This window comes from Pygoscelis adeliae, unplaced genomic scaffold (assembly GCF_000699105.1).
Source record: "Pygoscelis adeliae isolate BGI_AS28 unplaced genomic scaffold, ASM69910v1 Scaffold141, whole genome shotgun sequence".
Classification (NCBI taxonomy): domain Eukaryota; kingdom Metazoa; phylum Chordata; class Aves; order Sphenisciformes; family Spheniscidae; genus Pygoscelis; species Pygoscelis adeliae.
The window spans coordinates 1,788,374-1,809,054 of NW_008824231.1; the positions used below are offsets into that span (position 1 = coordinate 1,788,374).

Consider the following 20,681-nt stretch of genomic DNA (forward strand, 5'->3'; position numbering starts at 1 on the left):
AATATATCACAAAAGACTCTGTTTGAGACAGAACATTGCATGACTTTTGAATAACAAAGCGTACCTGAGCTGACGCAATAGAACCAACAAGCTGCTGCTCTCTCTTTCAGATTTGCTGGCTTTATTATTAATAAAGATGCAGTTTCCTACAAAAAAATTATTATAGAGCATTAGTCATACTGTTGAATTCATAACTATTCCTGATTTTATGTCATCTTCAATCATCTATACACACACATACACAGAGACACACACAGACACACGTGCATCCACACACATACCTGGTACGAATTCTAAGACATCAGACCTATGATCATGTTACTGTTTGCTAATAAGTTACGTTTCCTCATTTGCACTCTAGTAACCGCACGCTTCATTCATTGCTAATGAGAAGTAACTCATGAGGGTTTTGATCTCTTTCACTGAACTTTTTTCTTTTTTCACTTTGCATCTGCGATGTGCTAAAAGCATTATCCCAAACATCAGTGCTAAGTGTTGCTCAAATGTCTTGATCACACGTCTGAGCCCTAATAACTGGTGATTTGTTTCCAAGATGATGCGCTGGCTGAAGACTGTATAGGCTGATGTATTGGTTAAAGTGTCAGGATTTCTTAGTCTTCGTCCTGTTCTTTCTTCTGTGCCACTATGGCTGCACCTAAACTGTAAGGCAGGTCTGCCTTGTTGCCCACCCCAAATCTCAGGTTCTCCCATCCAGACTATAAGGTGATGGGGTGAAGGACATTGCTATTTATTCTCCATCCACACGCTGAGTTTCCCTTTAGAGGGGGATGATGCAGGAGAGGGTGATGATCCTATCCAGTGTGCAGTGAGGTGTTGGAAGGATGTTCCCCAGTGGGTGTCAGCTGGGACTTGTTGCTGTGTCCTGCAGTATGATGGGGCATGTTGTGCGGGGTGAGCTTACTCACCTTCCAGCATTTCCAAACTCTGTAACAGGAGGAGAACAATCATTGTTCATTTACTAGGGTGGGAAAAGTACTCCAATAGCAAAAGTAACAGGTATTGTAGAAAAACAAGTTATATAAGACCATATAGTTATCTCCAAGCTGAAATATTGAGTCAAGCAATGTTTTGGAGTTTCACAAAACAGTTTATTTATATGGCTTGAGGAACAGATGTGCCAGGATGCACAGAGAGATGTTTTAACTCAGAAAGTCAAAGAAAAGTGTGAAATGCTGGGAACAGAATCACATAACCTTGCTTGTGAGCTGATGGTTTTATTGTAAATAACTTTTCTATCAGATCCAGTTTTCCTCTTCACTTTCATGGCTGTTCTTAAAGAATCATCACAGTTATAAATATCTCCTGCCCTTAGCAGGACTATGATGTTTCCCTGGAAATTTGAGAGAAACCATTTGAGAGGTGTGCTATGATTTTTGAAGCTTGTTAGCGTTTTTGACTATTTTGTGAGAAATGCGTGCTATATCTCCCAGCTGGCTTTGGACAGTTGTCCAGATGGCTGTGGCTAGAAAAGCTATGGCACATCTTGAAGATGGGAAAAAAGAAAGGGTCATTTTTTATCATTGTCCCCTTGTGATTTTAAATCATAACCAGCAGTGCGGCCTAACATTATTTCTTTGGGTTTATTTTTCTCTGTGAGTTATTTTCTTTAGATAATGTCTTTACACCGTAACAGAGTGTGACAATTTAATATAGTTAGAGAAAAACTAAAACTGGGATATATTCTCTTGTGCAAAGCCAAGTTTCTCTCAGTTGCCCCTGTATCTCAAAAATAAAGTTCTTCATCCTGCTAAATATTATTATTATTATTATTATTATTATTATTATTATTATATATCTATGGCATGGAGTACTGAATACAGGAGGGAGGCACACAGCAAGGTTTTCATAAAACCCATGAAATTAATTTCTTTGAGACTGGAGTGGTAAAGCTGTGAGTAGTCTTAGACATAACTGGAATATATTTCTTTTTTTCAGTTTTGATGATTGGTTTTAAACAGAATTCCTTGAAATACAGTTTTATAATCTGAAAGGACCAGATTCACATCCATACTAATACATGACCGTAATTAAATAAATATTAACATCAAGTAGTTGAGATCTGATCTTATGGATAGTCATATTTTAAACAGTAGTGTTGCGTAGTGTGATCTATCAGTGACTTCAGGAATGTATGTGGAAGTGAGCAGCCAGGAGACTGCAATGGGGCCACCGTGAGTGTCGGCAGGAGAGTTCCTCAGAGAACAGGAATGGAAACTGGAGGCCCCATGACTGCACACACAAATGACCAATTATTTCTAGAGTATTGTAGCAACCTAATGAAACTGCCCAAAACTGGCAGTTGTATGTAGAGCTGTCTTTAAAGCAAAAACAACTAGTTGTGCTAGCACCATGCTTCAGGATCAGGTCTGCAGAACTGATGGTGATGGTCTGGTTACCTGCCCTTCAGGACTGGCTGTTAAGTCTGGGTGCTAAATCTGTTAAGACCTGCTACGTTTAAAATATAGGCAGTTCTGTCACAGAGACTCGCCATGTGTTCATACACCTCTTTTAGAAGGAAATTCAGGTCTGAAGGCACTCTGACCATTGTTGCAGTCCAAAAGGCTCTACAGTGAAAAAAGGAAAACAAAAAAAACGCTTTAGTGATAACAGAAGTTTTGTGAGGAGGAGCAGTAGTAGTAGTAGTAGTAGTAGTAGTAGTAGTAGTAGTAGTAGTAGTAGTAGTAGTTTTAGTTTTACCAGTGAAAGACAAGTACTATTCATTCTGACAGTTAGTGATATTCAGTTTCAGATGTTAGCTCTTGGTCTTCAAAAGGAATGTGAATTCGTCTGCTTGAAGAAGATGATAAGCACAGACACCTTCTGTAATTTACAGCTAGGCATTTCTTGTTTAAAAAGAAAATAGGTGGAGTTCATAGTGGCACATTAGGAAGGAAAAAAGTGGAAGATGATATAAAAATGATCATATTTCTTACTGTGGTTAGGTTGTGCTTGATAAATGTCTATAGTGACCATGAATGTGATGAACAGGGATATTTAAAATTTGAAATTTTTATTTTATCAATTTATTGGGGCTGAACTTCTTTCATAATTAGGAACTTCTTCCCTGTATCTTTGCATTCTCTCTAGACATGGGGGGATCTTGTGTGAATGACACCAATTTGTCATCTGTGCTGTCATGTCTGTTTAAACTCATGCAGTGAGTAGATGTCTCCCATATGGTGTAACTGTTTTGAATACTTACAATTGCTCGATGCAGGCAATACCAGTTGTTTTGGTTTTTCAGCCTTTCGCCAGCACCAGGTTCTTCCATGTGAATGTAATGATCCACTCTAGTTTCTGTGACCTCCCCATCGGTGTCGCTTCTGTCGTCTAATAGATCTTGTAATGAGTCTAAAATACTGGAAGCAGAATGGACTTTCCTTTGTTTATTTCATCCCATTACTTCAAGTAATATTTCCCCTCTTTTCAGCAAAACAGATAAAGTGATTCCTCCAAGGAGAAGGCAACAGTGTATGAGGAGGTGTAGCTGTAGAAGACTTCTGGGACTAGAGGTGTTACGTAGATGTAAGATGTTGCTGACAGTTTTTTTTAAGAATTTAGGGTCATCATGGATTTGTGTTTAGATGTTTGGCTGGTCTGATTAAATAAATAAGTATAACAAGTAATCCAGGGAGTATTTATTTTCTTGTCTTCTTGGTAATCTTAGAGATGAGGAATTCTTGAGAACGACTTTGTCCACTGGCATTGTCTCCAAAACCAGCTTTATCTCTAGGAAAAGTTAGTCCCTTTACACTCGTCAGAATCTATCACAAAACAAGCACATGATGCATTTTCCTATCCAAAGAAATCTTTTGTATGAGGGAAAACTCTAATCTGCCCTTTAAATCTCTACTGCGAACAAAATAAAAAACTAAGCTATGTTCATACAAGATATGCATCGCTTTTCTTGAGGGAACTTTGGAAGTGTTCCATTTTGTTTTGTTGGTATAAATCTCATAAGAGGTTAATCATTTGTGGAAGCACATTGCTTTAAAAAAAAGATATCTTGATCATCCTCATGTAAAAGGGTACTTTATTTTAAAGACTCAATTTGAGCATGGAACAAATTGATGAAATTGTAGTACAAAACCTTTAATGCATTAGAATGATTACATTTGGAAATCATTATGTATACAAGTAGTTATTACAGAAATAACCTTCTTTGTCAAGTATTTTTGGTGTGGAAGTAATCAGCATCCTATCCCATTAGTTGTTTGAGAACTCTGAAATCTTTAATTAGTTTTTTTACGGAAGGATTTCAGTCAAATGCAAATGATGCATTGAAGCACTTAACCATAAGACAAATAGTGATTCTTTAGTAAGTTTTCTTTTTATTCACTGTAATAAATGTAGCATGTTAACTGTAGATACACAGCTAACTGTTTTTCAGTTACTTTTCTCACAGCATTTTTCTCTAAAGATTCATTGTTAGTCAGTCATAATGGCTGCACTGAGAAAGAAAATGCTTGACAGATGTCAAGAAATCTGTGTCTGATATAGCTTCAAATAGATTTTTTCCCTTTGAGTGTTTGAAAAATGAATTTATTTCTTCTGGTCAATAGAGACATATATTTTTCAACGGGTATTGACAATCAAATATCATCCTTTTTTCACAGGTCTGATTACAACAACGTCAAGAAAATTGGATCGGGAACAGCAAGCAGAGCATTTTTTGGAGGTAAGATTAAGTGGAAAATATATGTTAAAAGGTTAACTGATTTTTGTAGTTTAAAATCACTTCTTCCTGTTCCAGGAGAGTGGTATTCTCCCTTCTCTTGATGTATGACAGACTTGCACAAAGCTGGGAATTGCCTGATTATACAGAAGAAATAAGACATTTTGCAATTCACAAGCACAGGAAAAAATTGAACAAATATGCACAACACTTGTTTTCCACCTCTAATCTGCTTCAGTTAAATCTTTTATTGTAGCCCTTAAATTTTATTTGTGACAGAAGTTTAGAATATTCAGACCAATTTTTTTTTTTTTTTAATTGGTGGAATCACCCCAACCCTGCCAAGATTTTCAGTCTCTCAGGTTAAACATGTTTAAAGTTTTGCATCTCAGATCTAACATACAAACTATTCTTTTGGATGAAAGCAAACTTCGACCTTGCTTACATTCACTGCATCATCAGAATCAATGAATAATTTCGTAGCTTTCACTTATTGGGACTATCAATGACAATTTTCAAGTTAAAAATTGCCCTCTAAAAAAAGTGTCTAAACCATTCCCTTGTCCCTTAGATGAATGTTTCCCTTTATAAGTAGCTCACATATGTTGGATATAGAGTGATATACTTGTAAACTACTGGTTTTACCACATGTGTTTTCTTTCACATTGCTGTGCACCATGCTGTGTTTTTTTTCCTTTGGGTAGAAGATCTTTGACTCTGTTCTCTTGTCTATTTGTGAAATAAGGAATTCTTGATTCATGTTGGTACAAGTAAAAAAGAACCATATTGTCCCACATAATCAATCATTCCTACTATGTATTTTAGGAAATTCTCTTCAAATCCATGCAAGTTAAAAAACATCTGGACAAAATAGTTCCCAATGCAATCACTGTCTGGCAGCAAAATGTAGTAAAATATACTTTTGCATATTCCATGGTTATTTTTGTTTGTTAGAAATTTGTCGTTGTTTAACCCCAGAGGGTGACTGGGCACCACACAGCTGCTCACTCACTCCACCCCCTGGTGGGATGGGGGAGAGAATTGGAAGAGCACAAGTGAGAAAACTCGTGGGTTGAGATAAGAACAGTTTAAGAATTGAAGTAAAATAATAATAATAATAATAATAACAACAACAACAATACTAATAATAACAATAATAATAATAAAAATATACAATGCCCAGCCAGGCCCCGAGCAGCAGCCCCCCCGGCCAGCTTTCCCCCAGTTTATGTACTGAGCATGACGTCCCATGGTATGGAATGTCCCTGTGGCCAGTTGGGGTCAGCTGTCCTGGCTGTGCCCCCTCCCAGCTTCTTGTGCACCTCCAGCCTTCTCAGTCGGTAGAGCATGGGAAGCTGAAAAGTCCTTGACTGGTGTAAGCACTGCTTAGCAGCAACTGAAACATCGGTGTGTTATCAACATTATTCTCCTCCTAAATCCAAAACACAGCACTGTACCAGCTACTAGGAAGAAAATTAACTTTATCCCAGCCAAAACCAGGACAAAATCCCAAATTATTTTAGTTAGTGCAGAACATGGGAGAGAAGGATTAATTTATTACTGTACAAGTTTGGGTTTTTTTTTTTCTTCATAATTCACTGTAGATTCTTACACATTCCAGGCTATAAATAAATGGAGGGAAATAAAAGGATTTTCCCCTTTTTAGGATTTATTAAGTTGGAAAGTTAGTAATCATGTGCAAGCTTTCCAGTTTATACTGTCAGAGATCACAAACTGAATGAAATTGGCATTGATTTTGAAATATATCTACTGATGAGAGTCTTAGGTCTGTAAGTCTCTTTTGCATTTATGTGTTTGCCTCAGAGACCTCAGTAAAACATGCCAAATTCACGTTTGCCGGAGGATTCCCATACAGATGGGGAAATGTTACTATTAATAGCAAAAAGAAAAAAGAATTACTTATAGGTATTAGGCTTTAGTCATCAATATAAGTTAGTATATTCCTTCCCCTGAATTTTATCTCGTTTGAAAAAGTAACCATCTGCAAGATTTTGAGGACTGATGATGAACTAGAGGGAAATTGGTGTTACAGGGTGCTCCAAGGCTTGTGAATGGGGAGTGAAGTGGAGGGCAGGCTATGGATAAGAGAAACACCTGAGCAGCGTGTCCTGGAGAAGTGGGGAGAGGACCACACTGTTGTAAAGCCCACCTGGGAATGGTGCGCAGCAAAGGGAATCGGACTCTGGCTGGGACACGGCCCCGATGGCCAAATCAACCCTTTGGGCTGCTGATGAAACATTGACCGTCGCTGCCTCTTGGGAGGTGCGTTCCTGGGGATCAGAGCAAATAAGCTGCTGGGGATCCGGAGCCAAGCTGGCCAAGCTGTGCTCATTCTTGTGGCATGCTCAGAAAACGTTTTCTAAAATGCCTGGCTGTCTCTGTGTGTAATTAACCCCCTGGGGAGTCCTTAATTGACGAGACAACCATGGTCTCCCGGTAGTACAGTATTTCCCTTCTGGCTTCATTTCATATCCTTCTTCCAGTAGTCCATCTTGTATAAAAGAGAGCAAACTTGGCTCCCTTTGAAAAGCTCTGATTAGTGCTTGACCTGGCAACCCTTGCTCCCCTTTGCCCAGTGCATGTGTGAGGCACTGACAGACCTTTCCTAGGTACAACTTTTTAATTATTTTTAATAAACCTGTCTTTTCCCTACCTGAATTTGACAGGGACGCTATACCCATACCAGCCAGTACTTACTGAGCAAATTCCATTACTAACAGTATTTCCACCTCTTTCACAAAAGTTGTTAGGAAAATGAGGTTAAATAAGGTGGCAGATGTTAATCATTGTAATTGTGTGTAGTGCCAATGCTCGCCTCCAGACTGCCGTCTGTGACGGCTTAGGGTGGCTCTTCTGGAGTTGTCTGTCCCTGTCCGTATCGGAGGAAACATGAATTGCCAGTGAGGACTAGATGTGTAATTTTAAGGCTGCCATGCTTAGGAAGGGTGAATCTAAGTGACTCCCTTTGTAAGCACAGAAATCTGTTGCAAAGTTCTGAGCCCAGGTCAGCTGTGCATCTCTTTCTTCCTCTTTTAATTATCTTCTTTGGATGTATGGACCTGTGTCCGCGTGACTTTTTTAACGGTACCTGAGGCTGCTCTCACAGGACTTGCACTTACCGAAGAGTATGTGCCAAAGTGAGTGCAGAAATGTGTCTAGACTGTGAGTTAAAAGATGCATGAGGAAGTCAGAAATAGACTCCCCTTTATAATAATTGACATTTTTTGTTTGGTTTGGTGATGTTGTTTGGGGAGGGGTTTTTTTGTTTTGTTTTGGTCTTTTTGGGAGGAGAAAAAAAGTATTTATTCTCCCAGATTTTTCATTGATTGTGACATTGTCAATGCTATTTTTTTTCAGCTCCCAAGTTGAGGGCTTAATTTTTTTGACACATTTGTAATGTCTTGTAAGGCTGCAGGTTTTATTCAGTGCTTGTTATCAGGCAGAATTTTTCTACTTAGGCTTAAATTGGATGTCACTGGATTTTATACCGGATGGTCTCTTGTTTTAGTGGATTCTTACTAATGGAATGGTTCTGCCGGAAATGGGAGGCAAGTGACCACTTGATTACATTACTTTCTCACATGAAGCAAGCCAAAAGCATTTGTTTTATTTCACAGACTTTCTTAAAGATTCTGTAATTGGGATGAAGTATTTAAATACTCATCTGAAACAAGAAAGGTAATTCTGAGAGTTACCTGCTTGCTTTGCAAGTAAATGGAAATAGTGATGTATTTCCAAGTGAGGTGCAAATGCAGGTTTCAGGTGATCTGTCTTTATTCTCCTTCAATAATTAGACACATCATCCTCTACTTTCCTTCTCTTACTTCCTTCTTCTTCTGGGTATGTGTTGTCTTCTAATAATTTCTATGTTAACACTTAACTCTATCTGCTCATGTATTATGCTAATTTACTAAAAAGAAGAAGCTAGAAGTGGAGAACATTAGTGGAATTTGAGCTATGGAAAACCACAGAAAATAGTCTGGCTGTTTTTTCTGTCCACATTTTTTGTAGATGCCTCCTAATCCTGGTCTGACAGCTTTACAAACTCTAGTGATTTTGCTATGTGATTTTATGCAAACAGCTGCTGGAGTGATGGAGGTCCGATAATACGTGTAAAATTTAAATCATTTCATGCAGGATCTGCATCCTTGTGTTGTGTCAGCTGATTTTGAGATGTCCAGAATATGAATAATTCTGGTCTGCTGTCCAGTGTACATGTGCAGCTTGATGGGAGAGGATTGTTGAATCCAGGCTACAGTTCATTGACTTGCGCATTCAGCCTGTAAAGTGGATCTGAGTGCATGCTTTCTCACCCTGAGCGGTTTCCGAATGCACTGTTGCAGATGCTGGGTTACTTATGCCTCCAACACAGAAAGCCTCTGCAAAATGGACCCACTGCTGGGGAGTTCAGTTTGCTGGGAATTGCTGGGGCAAGACCTGTATTTAGCAAAAGAATGAGCCAAAAGAGTTACAGGCTTCAGGGTGCAATTCTAGCAACAGTCTTTGAAACTTTATGATTGGGGGGATAAATTATCTGTAGTGAGACATGACCTCTTCATCCTCTTGATAACAGTGTATCATAAGTTGGTGCTTTTAAAGTGCTGAGGCTATTTAGTCTCTCCTCAATGAGTGCATGCGGTGCAGGCTCTTAAGTCATTTAGCCAGTTTTGAAAATTGTATCCATAGTATCTGTCTGTTCCTCCAAACTATGTTTAAATTTACCACTGTAGATTCATTCAGAAATTATCTTTTAACATTTGTCATGGTGGAAAACTTGTCTATTCAAAGCCTCTCTAAAGAACAAAAATAGTTGCTAATAAGCATGATCAGAACTTTAAATCCTTTCACGAGTGACAAAGCAACTGAAGACAATAGGTTTAAAAATACTGTTAGAAGAGCCTTAGCCTTTCAAGGTCCGAGTCATGTACCATAATTAATGAGGAGGAGGAGTGGGAGCAGTGTTGGCTTAGTGCAGCTAATTTTTAGCCAACTTAGCGCTATCAGAATAGTAACAGTGCCTCTCAAGTGCCTTGCTTTTGTCACAAATCAGTATATACAAGCCTCATCAATCTTCCTGCTGTGATGCTTGAGCGTAGCTCTGAGAAAGATGTCAGTAACAGTGCAAGGGGTTGTAATGAAGATAAATTGGTAAATCTGATGTGAGTGTCAAAATACATGGGCTGAATGAAGCATATTGGTTTCTATTTACTGTAAGTACACTAACAGGGTACAATAAACTGTTGCATGGCATGTATTTATATGCAGTAATTAGAGGGAAGCATAATAATCTGCTGTAATTGTAGCCTTCTAAAAAGAATTCAAATTTCCACTCGTTTAATGGGAAGTTGTAATTGTGAGGGGAATTTTGATGGAGGGACTATCATTTTATTCCACTTGGAATTTGGTATGGAATATCACAGGGGTAGTTGCTGCTGGAAACTTCATGTCCACAGTTTGCAGGGGAGAGGGGGTTTAAAATCTTGAAAAGATTAAAATAGCACTGCCTCTCAGTTCTTCCCACAAACACCACTGTGGTAGTTCAGTGTTGGACCGGCGCTGTGTTCTCTGCCATCCTCCTCTTTTTCTCCAGCATCTCCCACGCAACAACTTAACAGATTTAACCTTGTTTTGCTTTTGAGCCTATTCAGTTAGGCTGTAGCCTTTGCTAGTGGTGATGCCTGAAGTCAGTGGTCCTTTGTGAGAAACTGCAGCGTTTTCTGAAGATTATAGGCAGCCGTGTGGCAATATGCTCATGTACATTTTTACAGGAGAAGTACAAAAGCTGAAGTTCATTGGGTTTATGTAGCTGAATAGTACTCTACAGAACATTGATTGCTTAAATCCTGGATTATGAATCTGTGTAAGCATTTGTTTCATGGATCTTTAGCATTACCCACATTTGGCAGGGAAAGCTGCATTTTTTCTTGGTGACATGCTGGTGATGGGGTAAAAATGAGGCACTGTGTCTGATTGAACATTTTGTCCGAGGTTTAAATGGCTCCAAAGGCACATGCCTTTCCCTTTTTAACATTGAAGCCTATCAGATGATGCAAGGGAAATCAAAAAAATAGGTAAACAGCCTCTTATTTCCAGCTTGAGCTTAAAAATTATTACTGGCTGTACTTGCTGGAAATAAGAGAACTCTTTTTTTTATTATTTCAAGGACACCTGAAGGGCTTTTTAGTGGAACAGTAAGTATGTGGAGGCAACTGTCTAAAAAGACAATGAAAGCTGTTTCATGATGTCAACTTTGAATGGTGACACATTGAACTTGAATGTCCACTTCAAAGTTGGGGGGGGAAAAAGCAAAGGAAAAAAGGAAAGAAAGGCAAAAAAAAAGAAAAGAAAGGGAAAAAAGAGAAGAAAGGGAAGAAAATAAACAGTTCTGAAAAAAATCAAAAGCATGTTCATCTCATACTGCCTCTCCATGCGTTTATCAAACAGAGGGTGAAGCTACCTGCGGGACAGGTCAGTGTGGTGGTGAATCTAGCAGAGACCCCAGTTCCTGGCGTAGAAGGCACATGCTGAGCTCACTCATACAACGCTGCAGATTTCCATCCTGCACCCTGTGTTCTTTGGGAGTTGTTGTTCTGCACCAGCTTTCTAGAGATGTATGGGCTGCACTTGTCCCCCTTCCCATTCCCCTCCCGATTATTATTTGTTTTTTCCATCAAGTTGCTATTTTCAGAAGTAGCCAACAATTTTCCAAAGGCAGGAGATGACCGGAGGTTAAAACTCTCTTTCAGAGACAGATTTGCATTTGACATTGCACACTGCTTCTCATGTGTATTCAGGCAGAAAGTCTTACACAGCAAAATATGGGAAACGTCCTGGTGTGATTCATCTGTCTGCAGTGATAAGTGGTCTCCTTGATTAGGCTATTGTCTCTGACTAATGTGATCCGATGAGGTGAAGAATTATCAAGTGTATCACTGAAAATATTACTAGTTCAGTTGTTAACTGAGTGGCCTCTGTGCAAGAGATATGAACAGGAATTTTAAACTGCAAAATAATTAAGGCATGGTGTTTTTATGGATTATTCTCTTTTCTTTGGTTATTGCAAATTTCAATAGCTCCCAGATGTTCCTTTATTTTAGATAGCGACTTGAGAAGTAACACAGATGACAAAGCCTAAGCATTGGGAAAACTGAGTTTAATAACATTTTTCTTCATGCACGTGGAATTTTAATTTTGTTTTCTTATTAAATAAGGAAAAAATCTTCATAAAATGATAATAATAGGGCAAAATAAGTTTGAATTTAAAAAAAAAAAAAAGAGTTGTGTATTTAAATTCCTTAATATTCCATGTTAAATTCAGGTAGCCAATAGGAAATGTACACACAGCTCTGATGACATAACATATACCAAAGGCAAGGGGCAAGAATGGGTCAACATATATCAAATAGTAGTGGTGACCCTCAGCTCATTTCAGTTATTCAATGAAATACGAATGGCCTTGAGAGACTGGATGCGCAAGGATTGTCTATGACATTTCCACAAAATTTGTAGACTTTAAGTCAACCCTGAGGACGCTTTGTTTGCTTTTTGCCTTGTGCTTATGGTTGATTTCAGTCTTTATTTTTTTAGATACTATTCATCTAATCCTTTTAACTCTCTCAAGATTAGATTGTTTCTCTTAAAAATGCTTTGCACATGCTAACACCAGGATGATGTCAAGGAGAAACACACTACTGGCAGCTCAATTAGAGCATCATTTATATCCAGGCATCTGATTCTGGCCTCTCGGAGAGTGCTTAAGCTGTCTAGCTAATCTGATACTGTGTGGAAGTTCTTACATGGCAGAATTTTAGTCCAGCATTAAAAATCCTCACATTTGTTTAGTTAATCCATTCTATTGATTCAGGATACCAATAGTAATGAAGAAAAGCAGTCCTCTTTTCTATCTTTAATGAACTTCCTAAATCAAAAATCTTCATAACTCAATATGCAAGACTTTGGGTTTTTGTTATGAATGCTTGACAATTATAGAAATGAGTCAAATAATTTATAGACCTTCTATAGATGTACTGTAAGCTTGTGTTAATTTATTTGGGTATTAAAATAAAAAAGCACAGCTCATTTATTATTTAGTCACTCCTTAGCTCATGGAAGAGATTTGATTTTCCCAGTTCATCGATATATACGATGACAGATTCACCATCTACAGTGGAATACTGCCCCAAGTATATTTTCCACAAAATTGTGTTTAACTCGACAGTGAATCTGCTAGAAATGGGCAGAGAACAATTGATATTATGTTGCAGTTTAGAAACCTATTAGCCATTTAGATGAAAAGTTGACCCAGTTTAAAGATACAGATGATTTTGCACGTACTAATTCAGGTTCATATTTTGAAGAGCATGGCAATATCACAGCTGCCTAGGGCTAGGGCTTTGGTTCACACACTGCTGTCTACTACAGTTGTTGTGTCTCATTAGAAAAATCACATTTCTGATTGCCTAGAGCTTTGCCTTAGTTAAGGAATGATTTGCATATATCTGGAGTTTGCAGAGGGGAGGGAGCTTGTTTTACAGATTTCATGAAACACTGACCTGAACTGTTGGGTCATGAAATGAAGAAATGAAAATCCACAAAGCACAGCGCTGTTGGCTTTTTCATGCTGGGCATCAAATGCCTCTTTTAGGATTTTCCTTGTGGACCCACAGCAATCTAGCAGCAGGTCTTGGCTTTAAGCACCTCATTGCATGCAGGCATGGAAGGAGATACTCAGCGTATAGGCTTCGTGTGCTGTCAGGCATTTTCCTCCTCCTTTAAAGGCATAACAGAGAAGGTGGAATTGTGCCAGGAAGCAAATCCAGCCTACAGGCTGCCACCCTGCAAGTTCCTGAGCATCTGCTGGGAGCCTAGAGGTGTATCAGCATTTCTTTGACCCTCTGGACCTAATTAAAACCTCACTGGACTTAGCATCATGCAGTTGTGAAGTCAAGTAGCTCAAGAAATTGACCTTTTAGTTAACTAGCATTATGTTAAGACATATGTGATGTCACTGTGGAGAGGGGAAAGTCTTATTTATTATCCTGGGGGCTAGCTGAGTTCCTTTGCTTACCCTGAGTGATGTGCTTAGTCTGGCTTCAGTAGCATTGATTTTCTTGGAAGTTATCCCTGATAATACCCAGGACAAGAGAATTAGACATCAGCGCCCATGGCTGCGTTTCCCCAGATATATCTGGAAATGGATGAGTGAACACATTAGAGAAAAGCAATTTAAAATATACCCAACACCTGTTTCTTCTGCTCAGTTTGCAGAACTACAAGATGGCAGAGCATTAGATCAATGTAAATGGGATGGAAAAGTACTATTAAAACACCAAACATTATTGTGTGGTTTGAAAATTAGGTCTGCACCCATGTGTTAAATGCTGTTGAAACAGAGAGGGTTATATTAATGGTCTTCCTTCTCGTTTTAGAAATCATTCCTCATGCTAAGCTTGTGTAGGCAAATGCTGTGGTTCATCTATACCAAATTCTTCTTTTCTGTCAGGATTTAGGAGTTTGGTCTAATGTTGCTTTCTCGCTGAGGGATTAGCTCACAGATTAGCTCAGGGTTAATGGGCTTTTTCTTCATTGTATGTTTCTCAAGATCTGTAGCTCTCTTTTTATGGGCTGGAGCCCACCTACCAGGCCAAAATTGGTCAGATATACTCTTTCAGGGTGTCTCTTTTGCCAGCCTCTGTGCTTGGTGAGACAAAGAGTCATTGTGAAGGGCATGCTGCTTTGCTAAATCTTCACATTTGTTTTATGAATGTACCAATGTTTTAATCTTCTGCAGAAGCAGCAGGAAATCTTTCACATGATTTGAATCTATTTTAGATGTACAGAGTCTTTGTGTTATCTGAAGCATGTCTGCTTTAGTGCTATATCATGTTTTCTGTAGCATTTGCAATACCCATCAGCTGCCAGACTGTGAATTTATGTCTGTGTTTGAGCACACACACATGCAGGCACACACACATTTTGTGGAGGTCTTAATTTCCTGCCTTCCTGGCTAAGACTGAGCTGAGCGTTGCACTTAAGGCAGGGGATCATCTTTTTCCTCAGTTAGGAGTACATTGCATCTGTACTAAAATCCTTTCTGGGCACAGGAAATCCTAGTATGCCTTTTAATTCATCTATCATTTAGAAACATGCTTTTAAACAAGTTTCTCATCCATTTGTCCTTTCTCCTGGGGTGATCTGTACTGAGCTATTCAGAATTCATGCTTGTTATCCCCCCAAAAAATTAGTTCTGGGATATTTTCACAGCGACTTCACTTGCTGCCGCCATTTATACGCACCAAATCCAACCACCCTGCAATACGTCGTCATGTAGGGATCCCAACACTACATTTCCTTTGACCTGAGAGGACTTTGGGTTGGTTTGAGACGTGCTCTTTGATCACAGGCTGTTGCAATGTCCATGGAGTCTGACTGGAGATGGTTCCCAGGACACCCACAGCTTAAGCAGTCCCTTCCCCAGATCATCTTCACGTGTGAGCCCTTCGGTTTACAGGCAGCCTCTCCGCGAGGGAAAAACTAGAACAACTATTTCCTTTTGCAACTTCTATTAGATTTTACTACCTTCCCTACAGCTCTCTTTTCTCCATCATGGAGAAGATCATCCTTATTCTTAAGGTCTACTGCCTTGAGCCACACTGTCAGTCTAGAGTCACATCATCTGGGTTTTGTCAGTGCTTCTTCCTCTGATTTTTTTATTATGTTTTTTATGTCGCCACCTTGTTAATGCTCTTGTTATCCAGTGTCTCATCATTTCCAGTATTGGTGATGTACTGAAACCTCTTCATTGCCCAAAGCTGCCCCCACCAGTCCATGCACTTGGTGAGAACTTCTTCCTCGTATACCTTGAATACATAACATTTTCTTTGCATCTCATCACATACTTATGGTCTTCGCACCATAGCCTGTAATATCTTTCAGTATTATGTATTTTCCTTCTTTATCCATTCTTTCATATTCCCAGATTTCCACCCTGTCCCTCCGCCACATAATCCTTCAACATTCAGCTTGAGCAGAAAAGACATACTGGAAAGGGTAGGAAAATGTCATGCAAAAACATGGTAGTCTGAAAAAATTGTTTATTTTTTATTTTAAAAATATTTTTTTATGGCAAAATGCATCATTGTGTGAAATGTGCTGAAATAAGATTGGAGTATTCAGCATAATCTGTAACATAACACAAATTAAAGTATTTGCTAGACACCTAGAGATAAGAAAACTTCTAATCAGGTTGAGAATCAGTTTAATAAGCATATTTTACACCTTTTTTCTCCCTAAATACATTATCATGGAACATAAGAATCCTAATGCTTTTCTTATCTGACTTCAGCTTGATAATAATCAGAGACCAAACAATTCTTTTGCTTTTTACAAAGATATGATTTAAACAGAAAAGTACAAAGGCCCTGAAGCATCAAGTGCTATGAAATCTGCCCTCAAAAGCAGTAATATTCTTTTCCCAGCCTAAGAAATTTCAGTTGTCAGGAAACAGATTAATCTCCTCATTCTGAAATGTAATATTACTGTTTGCTAATCTCTCATGATACAGAGATGTTGAAAATGTTATCATAGCATTTCTAGAGTACATTTTATGTTTTGGCAAAAAATAATATTTTCTTTGGCAAGGAATATTCTAAACATTCAAAAGCAAGGATTAACATGAATAATTGAGAGCAAAAATGTCAGAATCAAAATAATGATTTTTTTTTTCTCACATTCCCTGGGAAAGTAAAAAATACAAATATTACTAATAGCAGTCTGTCAATTTATGGCTTTGACTTTTCTGAGGACTAGCATGTTATCTTTAATCCAGATACCAACAAATAGCTTAATATTTTCTGTCATAGCCTCAAATAGATTTGTTTTTCCCTGTGAATCTTGTTTCTTTATACTATCCTTCCAGATAATTTTTAAGGTTTTGTATTAAATAAAAATGTGTTCTTAACCCTCAAAGCCAAACAGCTATTTTAAAGACTGAATTGAAAAAACATAGAGAATTTAAACATGTGGTTTTATATTGCCACACTTTAAAAAAAAAACCAACACATGATCATAGTTTAAAAAACATTCAAAAAATTTCTAGAAAGTTGTAAGTTTTAGACTACACATTTTAGCTAAGCAGAGATGATGCTTTATTATGTCATACATCAAAGTATGCCAAAATGGCATGGCCTCTGTTGACTGAGAAAGATGCAGAAGGCAATGAGACAAGTGCATTAGCTCTTCTTCTCTAAAGAAGACCATAACGTATAGCAGAAGGAATAAAAATATTAACTGACATGTGAGGTTCACTTGCATATGGTCCTTATCCTCCTCACCAAAACCCTGTTGTTCAAATGGACCTCCACAAACTCTCTCCTTGTAGCTTTGGCCATATGTTTGTGGGATTAAATTGAATACTAAAGACCAGGTTTTGTCTTTTTTTTCATTTACCAAGTATATGTACAGTTAAGGATCTTTCACTATTTTTGTTGCAAACCACTAGATACCGCCCGCGCGCAGTCTTAACTGTAGCACCCCAGCCAGGGAATGGTATTTTGAAAAGTAAAATGATATTTGCTTTAAACGTCTTCTCTTCAGGCATTTAATTCTCATAATATCTGACTCTCAGTGTGAGAGTATCAATTGAAAGCTGTGGCTTTTTTAATAAAAATAAGTCTGAAGCGTACAGAAGATTTTGTTTTTCTGCAGCACTAGGAGGGTGCCTGGTGACGGATCACACCAGCAATGGGATGCCCAACTTCCAGTGAGCTGCTGAGCTCCCAAAAGAAATCCTTGCTGCTGCAGCACGGTGCTCAGCGTGAGGCAGTCATTTATCCTGCTTCTTGACAGAGCAAATGACCCTACTCGGAGCTGTGGGCTGTGTTTTCAGTACCTTGTATGGTTCTTGCAGGGCTAATTTGGTGTCTCTTCCCTCTCCTCCATGCTGTAGCATGGACTGAGAGCTACCTCAAGACTTCCTAACTTGAGAACCCCCCCTGGTTTCTCTGGGTGTGCAATACGCTCCACTAGCCCTTGGATGCCTAAACAGTAGTAGCTGAATAAATTACACATTCATGCTTTATTTTCTAAAGGTTATTGAGCACACATTCACCAGACTTACATAGCAAAACAGGAATTGCATCTTAAACTTCACTTGATTGACGAACTGCCTTTGTCCCACTGAGCCTGTAAATAAGATTTAGATATTTTATCAGATCAGTAATCCATGGATTAGACCTGCTCTTAATACCCCAATTTCTAAAACTGGATGCACTTTTGGAGAACAAGCATATTTGTATTTTGTATTCAATTTCTCAAAGGAAGCAGCAGCAGCATCTATAGATGACGTTGGCCAGGGCTCCACATCGTGAGTGAGCATCTGCAGTCCTGACCCCAGCATCTAACCATGGGGATTAGCCCATGGGACTGACATACCTGATCTCCTGTGCCAAGGGATCATGCCTCCTGTACTGATCCTGGCAGGATGCATTTGTGCTGCTCAAGAGCTCCCATAAATCAGGAGCTTTCTCATGGCTATTCCCAACAAAGTACCCGGCCCCTTTAACACCTCCTGAGACAATCTCGAAAGCAAAGCAGCTCCTAAAACTTTCCTTTTTCAATCTCTTCTGTTACAAATCAACCAAGCAACTCATTAGAGGGACTCCTTTTACTTCCCCCCTTTCTCTCCCTTCACCTAGTGAGGGCTAATTGGAGGCCCATAAAATGAATATAGGAAAATTCTCCTTCTTCTCCCATATCAGTCTTGCACTACCAAACTGGGCATATTGTCTCATGCAGTGTTTTATTGTCCCCCAGATCACATTATCGGCGGGACAATGTCACAAAGGTTAACAGCACTACTAGATTGTCTCTCAGTCTGACATTCTTGCTCATCACTCTAAATCCAGTCGTTTTACCAGTGGCGTTAGACATCTCTGCTGAAGTTAATTGGATGCTGCTTGCTGCTGACTTTAAACCCAGCTCTATAAAACGTAACTACTTGTAGCTGATGGTCTCTGCTCTTAACTTTCATTTCACAACTGGGAAAAGTATGTGTGGGTTGATATACCTGGCTTTTCAACCACACTCTTTGACATTTGCAATCCAATTACCGGTCACCTTGGCCATTCGTTCAGTCCAACTGTCCTCCCGTTGGTATGCCATGTGTCAACACCTACTCCGTATACTGCCCTAATGGGAAAATAAACAGTAAATTATGAGCCTATATAAATCCATTAAAGAGCTACTGTGATTTCATAAACCGTGGAAGTGAAACTGAAGTGCTTTATGCAGTTGCTGGTATCCCAAGTTGGAATTGCTGCTCTGTATTTTTAGAAGGTCCCAGCTAACTGAAGTAAAGCAAGATAAGTATCTGTTGAGAGCCTTGGTGTCCATACAGCAAGAACACAAACGTTAAGGGCTGTGCATGGTAAGATTTTGATACTACATTCTTGAATAAATGGTTGTCGTCAATAGAAAGCAGTAAATTTATATTAATTATTTTTGTTAAATATTTCCTTTCCCCAGATGGAAAGTATGCTTCCTAGGCTCTACTTACATTTCACTGACCCTTTGCACAGCAGTGAATGCCATCCTGTGGCTGCAAAAACCAAATGCATGTTAAAGACTAATTCTGCAGAAGAATCAAAGTGCTAAGAATATTTTAAAAGTTGCGATCTTTTAAAATTCCTCCTGCACTGCAGGAGTAGAATGTCATCTTCTTATTATTCAGACACATAAAGATCCCTTTCCAGGACTCCAGGCACTGTGTAATTAATTAATTATAATAGTATTAATTGATTAATTAATATTAATAACCTGAACATTTTTAATGCGTTCTGAGTGTTACTCAGGGAAATTAACTTTTCAGGCCAGGATTTTTTTTGCAACACATTTGGAATGTTAAAACTTTGGGACAGATTTCCTGTTGTATCGTTACCCCAAAATGACCTTGTTCCTATAGCACACCTACTTATGTCGGCAGTATCGTCTTGACACATTCTGAAAATTATTCATATATATTGCCGTTCGCAGGATCACTGACTGTATGTGTAACAGATTGAACCAACAGGAAAAAAAATCATGTTAAAGAAAAGAATTACGTATGAAATTGCTGTTTCTTTAAAGTAAACAGAAAAACCCACATTTGCCTGGGTGTTAAAGTAAGATTCTTCCCAGTCAGTTATAATGCATACAGTGGTGGTGGTGCTGTGGTGGTACACATCTTCTCTACCCTTTAGTCAAAAGCTTACAGCTTTCAGGTGCTTGATATGCAGCTGGAGCCCAGGGCTGGGCAAAAGCTGAATGAGAAATAAAAACAAGCTGAAATGAGGTTGTTGAGCTCTAGGTGCAACCCTGTTCTCACCAAAGTCAATGGAAAAATTCCCATTGATTTCCAAGTCAGAGGATTTCACAGCTGGCCAGGTCAGTTTTACCATGTTTTACCATGTCAGATGAAACACAGAGTCCTAATGCACCTATGAGGGAAGCGGCTGATGGCTCTCATCCTTTATCAGCAGAAGAGTTATCTGAATTTTGTGCGTACCCCACCGTCTATGGTGTGGTTGGGGATGCTGAGGCTATTCAGGTGTTTGTGGAGGTTGTAGAGGTTCAACAGAGCTGAAAAGAGAACTAAACTGACTATGTGAAAAACAGGGTTACAGTGAACTGGTCCCTAAACGTACACTGAGCTGTGTCAGTCTTGTCTAGTGAAAAAAAAGCAAAGTTTTACTATGTCAGATGAAACACAGAGTCCTAATGCACCTATGAGGGAAGCGGCTGATGGCTCTCATCCTTTATCAGCAGAAGAGTTATCTGAATTTCAGTTTCACATCTTTTTTACTGGACATAATACCTGAGCCTTTTTTCCAGGCTGAGTTTTCAAAGCTGGAAACTGAATTTGGAAAGAGTAAAAAGGTAGTCCAAGAATATGAGTTTGGCTTCAAAATCAGAATCTGTATTTTTTCCC

At 38.8% G+C, this 20,681-nt stretch overlaps 1 protein-coding gene across 1 annotated transcript in view; it reads left to right on the plus strand.

Annotated features, from left to right (window-relative positions):
- Window positions 1-20,681, plus strand: part of FAT3 (FAT atypical cadherin 3) — a 365,482-nt gene that overhangs the window by 228,957 nt on the left and 115,844 nt on the right. Inside the window, exon 4 of the mRNA XM_009334867.1 lies at window positions 4,638-4,699. Coding sequence (XP_009333142.1) covers window positions 4,638-4,699 — 62 coding nt within the window. The remainder of the gene's footprint in view (window positions 1-4,637; window positions 4,700-20,681) is intronic.